Here is an 8,854-nt window from a genome sequence, read left to right as displayed (position 1 = left end):
GGAGTGAGGGAGGGTGGGGGGAAGGCTCAGGGCTAAGAGCAAGCAGCGTAGTCCCTGGACCCCATGTGACCTCATTTAGTTAATTTATTGGGTCAGCTTCTCCTGGGGCTTTGGTTTTACTTATCTGTGAAATGGGATGAAGATGCCTGGTGTGGGGAACACAGAGACCCCAGAAGCGGCCCCTAGGGCTGCCTTGTGCAGAGAGCCGGCCTTCAGCGCTGCAGGGTGTGGCGACTGTGGGAGGATCCGGTGGGGTTTGGGGCCTTTGCATACCTGGCATCCTGAGCTGTGTGGAATGAAGGTGAAGATAGTCCACTAAAGCAGCGAAAGGCTGATTGAAAATCTTATCTCCAGACAGCTTCTTCAATGCTGCTGCCCTAGAGCATAATTCGGCCCTTCCAGCCCTTGCCTTTGCCCTTTAACCACGCAGCACCTCAGTCTCATTTGTAAAATGAGAGGCTTGGATGAATAATCCCAGAAGCCTTGTCAGCTCGGAAGATCTAAGGTTCGCCTTATGAAGCAGCATCTCCTAAGAATAAAAGCTAGTGGTTATTGAGCACTCACTGCATACTAGGCACTGTTCTAATCACTAGCCTCGCAAAAACACCACACGAAAGGTTTTATCCCTGTTTTACAGATTGGCAAACTGAGGCATAGAAAGATTAAGTCCAGGATCGTGCAGGAGTAAGCTGAGGCGCTCTGACTCACAGCTGGAGACAGGGTGAGGGTCAGGGTGAGGGGAGTGAGGCAGGGCCATTTAAGGAAAGGATCAGATCCTGTTTTTATTTAAAATTTTGATAGTTTGTTCATTATGGATTCTTTGCATTAACCTTGATTTTAAAATACTACATTAAAGTATTATTTATCTTGGTTACTGAGTCATTCGGTGCCTCCTTAAATTTTGTGCCCCCACTTGCCCCACCCTGTTCTGGGCAGTACAGAGCAGAAGGGAAGGGAGTGAACTTTGCCATCTGCCTGCCTGGGTTTGAAACCATGGTTCTGTCACTTACTTCATCCGCTTGTGTCTCACTTACCCTATCAGCAAAATGGGAATAGTAATTGCACCCAGGTCAGGTGAGATGATTCAATTAATCATTTGAAGGGCTTAACAGTGCCTGCCATGAAATAAATGCCCAGTCAGGTTAGTTGTTACTTTACTGATTTTGTTATTCTTTCTGGGGCTGGTTCGGCCCAGGCTTGGTTCTTGATGAGGACGGGGGACACAGGAGGAGGAAAGACAGCGCTTCTGAACACCGCAGCATCTCAGGGGTGCGCTGATTGGCTACAGGAGGGGGAGTCAGAAGCTGGGCTCTTGGAGCCTGGAATCCTGTCTGAGGCGTTTTCTCCCCAACAGGTCGTCCATGAAATCCGAAACTACCCTTACCCTCAGCTTCACTTCCTTGCTCTCCAGGGACTGAATGCCAGCAGACACACCTCCGCTGTGCGGGAGAGCTATGAGGTACGCCCCGCCCCTCTGTCTGGGGACCCTCCCGTCAGCCTGGCTTCCACTGGCTTGGTGGAGATGCCACTGTCCCCTCTCCCTCCCCTGCGGGTGGGGAGGGCATGGGTGGTAGGCGTAGCCTCAGTGTTGAGAGTAGGAGAGAGGAAAAGAGTGAGTAGAGATCTCGCAGTCTTTGAGCATTTGACAATTCCTCCCGTCGACGTGAATGCTCTGCAGGTCTCTCAGTGCCCCTCCTCCCTATCATGAATCATGAGTGCATGCGAGTGTTTGCACGTGCAGAATGCACACATCCACATGTTCTCTCTTTGTAGGAGCTGCTGCAGCTCGAGGACAGGTTGGGAAATGTGACTCGGGGAGCTGTACAGAACACCATTGAGAGGTTCACCTTCCCCCACAAGTACAAGAAGGTGAGCCAACCAGCAGGTCAGCCTGCATAGTTGAGGTTGGGGTGGGGACGATCTAGTTGACCTTGGGCCAGCTTTCCACCGAGGGGCACGGTCCGAACTCTAGAAGCTTTTGCTCTGGCTAGATGCTCTGAAGCTCTGCTACCTTCCCAGGATTTTCACCCTAGCTTCTGCCAGGTGTGACCAGGAAGGGAGCTGGGTATGTGTGTGTGCATGTGGACTTGTGAGTGGGTGTACAGGCAGATGAATGTTTGTATCTGAATGAGGAGGGCCAAGGGAGCACCTGCATTGCAGGCTAAGATTTGCCTTAGAAAAGATTCCAAGTCCAATCTCACATGTGGACAAACAGGTGGCTAAGGCTTCAGAGCGTAGGTGTCCAGTCCTTGGTGAGCGTCAGGTTCACGTGGGCTGCTTTTAAAGCCACAGATTCACAGGCTCTACCCTAAGCCTGTGGAGGAAGACTCTCCAGGAAGACTCTGGAGTAGGACTGGAGTCCAGGAATTGGAGTTAAATTTTTAAAAAATTCAAATAAATGAGAAATTTGGAAGTAACCAATCTGTCTTTCAATAAGTAAATGGGTAAGTAAACTTTGGTAGATCCATACAATGGAATATTATTCCATGATTAAAAAAAATAAGCTATAAAGCCATGAATAGATGTGATGCAGAAAATATGTATTAAATGCATATTAGTAAGTGAAAGAAGCTGACTTGAAAAGGCTGCATACTGTATGATTCCAAATACACAGCATTCTAGAAAAAGTAAGAGTAGACAGTAAAAAGATCCATTGTTGCCAGGGGCTTTAGGAGAGGGACAGGCAAATGAATAGGTGGATGATAGGGGACTTTTAGGGCAGTGAAACTATTTTTTATGCTACTGTAATGGTGGACACGACATGACATTATGCATTTGTTAAACCCTTAGAACCTTAATGTAAATTAATGGACTTTATTAATAATGATGTATCACTCTTGGTGCATCAGTTGTAACAAATGTACCACACTAGTGCAAGGTATTAATAGGGCAAACTCTGTGAGTTTTGAGAGGGGAAGGGAGGGAACATGCTGTATTTTCTGCTGAGTTTTCGAATAAACTAACACTGCTCTGTGAAATAAAGTCTGCTGTGAAAACAGGTAAATAAATACTTTTTTTTTTTTTTTTTGCGATATGTATTAAATGCATATTAGTAAGTGAAAGAAGCTGACTTGAAAAGGCTGCATACTGTATGATTCCAAATACACAGCATTCTAGAAAAAGTAAGAGTAGACAGTAAAAAGATCCATTGTTGCCAGGGGCTTTAGGAGAGGGACAGGCAAATGAATAGGTGGATGATAGGGGACTTTTAGGGCAGTGAAACTATTTTTTATGCTACTGTAATGGTGGACACGACATGACATTATGCATTTGTTAAACCCTTAGAACCTTAATGTAAATTAATGGACTTTATTAATAATGATGTATCACTCTTGGTGCATCAGTTGTAACAAATGTACCACACTAGTGCAAGGTATTAATAGGGCAAACTCTGTGAGTTTTGAGAGGGGAAGGGAGGGAACATGCTGTATTTTCTGCTGAGTTTTCGAATAAACTAACACTGCTCTGTGAAATAAAGTCTGCTGTGAAAACAGGTAAATAAATACTTTTTTTTTTTTTTTTGCGGTACGCAGGCCTCTCACTGTTGTGGCCTCTCCCATTGCGGAGCACAGGATCCGGACGCACAGGCTCAGTGGCCATGGCTCACGGGCCCAGCCACTCCGCGGCATGTGGGATCTTTCCGGACCGGGGCACGATCCCGTGTCTCCCGCGTCGGCAGGCAGACTCTCAACCACTGTGCCACCAGGGAAGCCCAATACTTTTTAAAATTTAGGAATTAAAAGCTTGACAAGCACTGAGAAACTTGGAGCAGGAAAATGCTCATGGTGGTCAAGCCGGAGCCCATCTTCACCCCCTCAGGAGGCCACAGGCTGCAGTGGTTGTGAGCACTAGGTGTTGGAAACTGACGGGGCCAGTTTTGAATTTCAGTTTTCCTACTGTCTTTGGGCTGCTATAACAAAATGCCTTCTACTTGGTGGCTTAAACAACAGACATTTATTTCTGACAGTTTTGGAGGCTGGGAAGTCCAAGACCAAGGCACTAGCAGATTTGGTTCTTGGTGAGGGCTCTCTTCCAGGCTGGCAGACGGCTGACTTCTTGCTGTGTCCTCACATGGCAGGGAGGAAGCTCTGGTGTCTTTTTCCCTTCTTATAAGGGCACCAATCCCATCGTGGGGGACCTACCTTCATGACCTCCCCTAGACCTAATTACCCCCCAGAGACCCCATCTCCATCACATTGGGTGGGGTGGTTAGGGCTTCAACATATGAATTTGGGGGAGGGGGACAAACACTCAGTCCCTAACCACCACTTATAGCTGTGTAACTCCGGACAGCTTACTTGGCTTTTCTGGCCCTTCCCTTGCCCTTTTTCATGCAAAATGGGAAAGATATGTCAGTAGCTGCCATAGGGGGACTCTGGGGATTCAGTGGGACAGTGCATACACACGGCTTAGCACAGTGCCCAGTACCTGGTGAGTGCTCAGGAGTGGGGAGCTGCTCTCACCTTGATTCTAGGTTTGCCCAGGTACCCATGGTGTCAATGTCAAAGACCATGAACCTTGCTCTATGCAGCTCCTCATGGAGGCACTGGATTTATCCATCAGTGATTCCAATCAACATTTACTGACACATCTATTATGTGTCAATCATGGATAGTATCTTAATAGAGGAAACAACAGTATTTCAGTAATTAAGCGTGTCATCTGCATGGAGAAAATGATCATTCTCTGGAGGGAGAGCTTGAAGCTTCTGGAGAAGGACGTGGAAGGGAGTGAGGTGCGTTCAGGAGCCTGGGAACAACTTCTAACTTGCTGAGCGGGGTGGGCTCACTCCTGCCAGAGATGCACACTTCAGCCATCATTACTTCAACAGGCTGAGAGGAGATAAGGAAAAGAACTAATGCTAAGAATGAAAAGGGAAAATGGACTGAACCAATGACATAAAGAGTTGAGCTAAAAAAATTTGGGGAATAAAAGGAGACTTAGGGGAATAAAATATTATAAAAACAGGAATAAGAAGAATTAAAAATGCAAAATGATAGCATTTAAGATCCCCCAAAATATAAAAAAAAAATTAAAAAATTTAAACTGAGAGTAAAATAATACAAAACAAAAAAGGATATTTTAAAATAGCAATGATATGATAAGAATAAATAAAAATATAGTCAAAAAGAAAATATAAAAAAACAAGAATTAGGAAAAGATATGAAAATTACATACAAAATTAATGTCAATAACATCAAAGTGAAAACAGAATGTTAATGAAAATGAGAAGGTAAGGGCAAAGGGACAGTTCCCACATAATGTTCTGTGTGGGAACCTTTAAAATACGTATTAAATTAAAAATGCTGAAGAAACTTATAGTTAAAAGTTACATAGATAATGAAAAGAGAAGACAAAAACTGGAAGGCCTAAAAGATTAAAAATACAAAGGAAGAAATAGGATAAGATTTGAAAAGAGACAATATAGTTTAAAGAAATATAGATTAGATATAGTAAAACAAGGTAGGACTATTAAGTTAAAATTGTTAACTATTAAAAGGAAATCCTGAATAATGATGGGAGAAAACAATAGAAAATAGTCCCAATGGTATTTTTTATGGAATTCCCTTTTCTCAAAGGGCCAACTAAAAGAAGGCCAGTCGAGGGCTTCCCTGGTGGCGCAGTGCTTGAGAGTCCGCCTGCCGATGCAGGAGACGCGGGTTCGTGCCCCGTTTCGGGAAGATCCCACATGCCGCGGAGCGGCTGGGCCCGTGAGCCATGGCCACTGAGCCTGCGCGTCCGGAGCCTGTGCTCCGCAAATGGGAGAGGCCACGACAGTGAGAGGGCCGCATAACGCAAGAAAAAAAAAAAAAAAAAAAAAAAAAAAGAAGGCCACTCGACCAGCAAGCACGGCTGGGTTCTTATGCAGGCAGATCATCACGACTCCACTCATACTCCAAACCCATGACAATTATATGGGACGATGGATGTAATTCTGATTTTCTGGTTAAGGGTAAACTTATTGCAGTAGGGTGTATAGGGCACAGGGAGGCTGAGAGCAGAAGGTATAGATTTTCTTGTATGTTCTAATAAGGTTACACAATTCCCCAGACTACTCAGACTTCGGAGCTGAGGACCAGGGACCAGACTGGGGAGACCTGGCATTTAGGCCTGGCCCGAAGGTCACAGGGTGGATCTTTGTCTTGTGACTCTTCAGATTTCCCTCGGCAAAATGACCTTTAAGTCTGCTTATCCCTGGAGAGGGGGGAAAAGGTTTAGTTTTCTTCCCGTGGGTATTATCAGAATGTTTCACTGCATAGCATGGAGATGGCAACAAGAAAGTGGGTTGATTCCATTCACTGATTAGATTCCTTCCTCCCCAGAATATTTTTTTAAGCACCAGTGATGTGCCTTGTACTTGACCAAGTGTGGGGCAGTATCTAAAGAAGGGTGAGCCGTGGTCCACACCATCCAAGAGCTTGGAACTTTCTACATAGTAGTTAACTATCTTCAAATAATTAGCAAAGAATTTAAAAGAGGACAATTAAAGTCAACAAGTATAAACAGAGTGCTTGCATGATGTCTAACATGGGATTAGAACTAGTGCTTTTACCTTTTAAAAAAATTAATACCTTTTTAAAAAAATTGAAGTATAGCTGATTTACAATGTTGTGTCAGTTTCCGGTGTCCAGTGGAACTAGTGCCTGTTTTAAAGGAACTTTCTGGACAGGCAGAGAGATCAAACAACATAGAGTAAGTGCGGCACAGATTATAGGAGGTAATGCCCAGCTGAGGAAATGTGCCTTCATCTAGTAATGAATGAAAAAGTGAAGAGACATTAGTTGAGAGAAAGAGAGGAAGGAAGGAAGGAAGGAAGGAAGAGAGGGGAGGGGGGGAGGGAGGGAGGGAGGGAAGGAGGGAGGAAGGGAAAAAAAGAGTGAATGGATGGAAGGATGGATGGATGGATAGATGAACCTGAAAGTGGAGGGAGAAGTCTGGAGGCAAGGATATAGGTTGGAAAGGATGTAAGGAGGAGTGGACAGCATGAGGGGACTAGAAAAGAGGAAGCTGTTTATGCATAAGCCATAGTTTTCCAAAGATTGGTTAATTAGGTACTCAATTCCTTTGTAAACTCTATGCCTCTAGGACAGTATAAAGTTTATACCTGGGACATAAATTGCCTGGAACAACAAAAACTGCTTGGCCTCTTCTGCTGCTCCACTCCTGCACTCTGTATCCTGAAGCAAGGAGGGGGCATGGGGAGGAGGCAGGGAGAAGGGTCTGGGAAGCGCACAGAAGTCTGGGTGTTACTTCAGAACTTAAAAAGTGACTGACTCGGGCTTCCCTGGTGGCGCAGCGGTTGAGAGTCCGCCTGCTGATGCAGGGGACACAGGTTCGTGCCCTAGTCCGGGAAGATCCCACATGCTGCGGAGTGGCTGGGCCCGTGAGCCATGGCCGCTGAGCCTGCGTGTCAGGAGCCTGTGCTCCGCCACAGGAAAAGGCCACAACAGTGAGAGGCCCACGTACCACACACACACACACAAAAGTGACTGACTCACAGGGAAAGGAGGCTGAAAGGGAGGGGGCGGCTGTGGATGAAAGACAGGGGCCACCAGGTGAGTCGGTGCTCTTCCTCTGCTTCACACAGCGAAGACCCCAGGATGGCAAGGGCAAGAAGGAAGAGGGGGAGGAGTCAGACACAGATGAGAAATGCACGATCTGTCTGTCTCTGCTGGAAGATGGAGAAGATGTGAGGTAGGAGCCCCGCCTTTTGAGTCCCCCCTCTTCCTTCATGGGGATTGGTGATCAGTTCTGCACCGTGTGTCAGGGGTGCTTGTTTGCCTGTGCACGTGTGTGAACGTGCCAAGTGTGCACAGTGTGCTCTGTGGTTGTCCTAGGAAGGTGGGGTGTGGAACATTCTAGATGTGTGGTGCCCATGTGTGGACTCCCGGACACAAAGCTAGGAGAACAGAGAGACATTTGGCCTGAATGGATCTCACACAAATTTCTGGCTTCATTTCAGGTTGATCTGGAGGTCCAGGAGGAGGAGGGCCTTGGGGCTTTCCTTCCTGTCATGTATTCCCATCCTAGCCACAGCCTTACTCCATGGCAGAGCCCCCAAAACCTTCTTTGGCCAGGCCCCCAGTGGTCCTGGGTGTGAGTCTCCTCATTCCCCGAGTAGAGTCAGTGTCCCTTGGCTCCTGGCACAGCCCGGGGCCCTTCTCCTTGACCATTCCTCAGACTTACCCTCCTCTCTTCCAGGCGCCTACCCTGTATGCATCTCTTTCACCAACTGTGTGTGGACCAGTGGCTCGCCATGAGCAAGAAATGCCCCATCTGCCGAGTGGACATTGAGACACAACTGGGAGCTGACAGCTGAGGGAGGAATTAGCCAGTGGACACCCCATTTTCCTTCACCAGGTCCCCCCACGGCCATAGCCCTTGCAGCCAAACTTTGCCTTCTGAGCCATTTGATGTAGAGGAAAAGCCTGCAAGCACATTTTGTGGAAAGAGGAGTTGGTGGTATCCGTGTCTGAGGAAAGGAGGGGGTGGGGGAGGCCCACCTGTCCAGAGTGGTGACTGCCCCGTCCGTCCGTCCATGTCCATCCACCTGCTTTGCGGGAGGGAGGGAGCTGGCAATGCCCGGAGCAGGGGTGGGAAGGGGGGGCCCATGCTGCTGAGAATCTAGATGTGATCCTGCAGGTCCTAGCTGATAGCCCGGCCCCTCAATCCTGTCCTTTGAAGGATTGTATATATACCTCTTGACCACGTAGAAACCATGTAGGGGTCTCTAGCTAATTCTGTGGATGGCAGCCAGAGCATGTTAGCTTAAGAAAAATGTCGTGTGTGGTGCTCTAGTCATCTGTGGTGGACATGTCGCTGTTACCGAATCTGCACCAAATAGTTCTCATTG

At 47.0% G+C, this 8,854-nt stretch overlaps 1 protein-coding gene across 1 annotated transcript in view; it reads left to right on the top strand.

Annotated features, from left to right (window-relative positions):
* ARK2C (arkadia (RNF111) C-terminal like ring finger ubiquitin ligase 2C) overlaps positions 1-8,320 on the top strand; it is a 105,981-nt gene extending 97,661 nt beyond the window's left edge. The window contains exons 5-8 of the mRNA XM_007465620.1: positions 1,355-1,459; positions 1,774-1,869; positions 7,589-7,695; positions 8,203-8,320. Of these exons, the coding sequence (XP_007465682.1) occupies positions 1,355-1,459; positions 1,774-1,869; positions 7,589-7,695; positions 8,203-8,320 (426 nt within the window). The remainder of the gene's footprint in view (positions 1-1,354; positions 1,460-1,773; positions 1,870-7,588; positions 7,696-8,202) is intronic.
* Positions 8,321-8,854: the final 534 nt, after the last annotated feature.

Source organism: Lipotes vexillifer, unplaced genomic scaffold (assembly GCF_000442215.2).
Source record: "Lipotes vexillifer unplaced genomic scaffold, Lipotes_vexillifer_v1.1 scaffold36, whole genome shotgun sequence".
NCBI classification, from domain to species: domain Eukaryota; kingdom Metazoa; phylum Chordata; class Mammalia; order Artiodactyla; family Lipotidae; genus Lipotes; species Lipotes vexillifer.
This window is presented reverse-complemented; position numbering and strand designations above follow the sequence as displayed.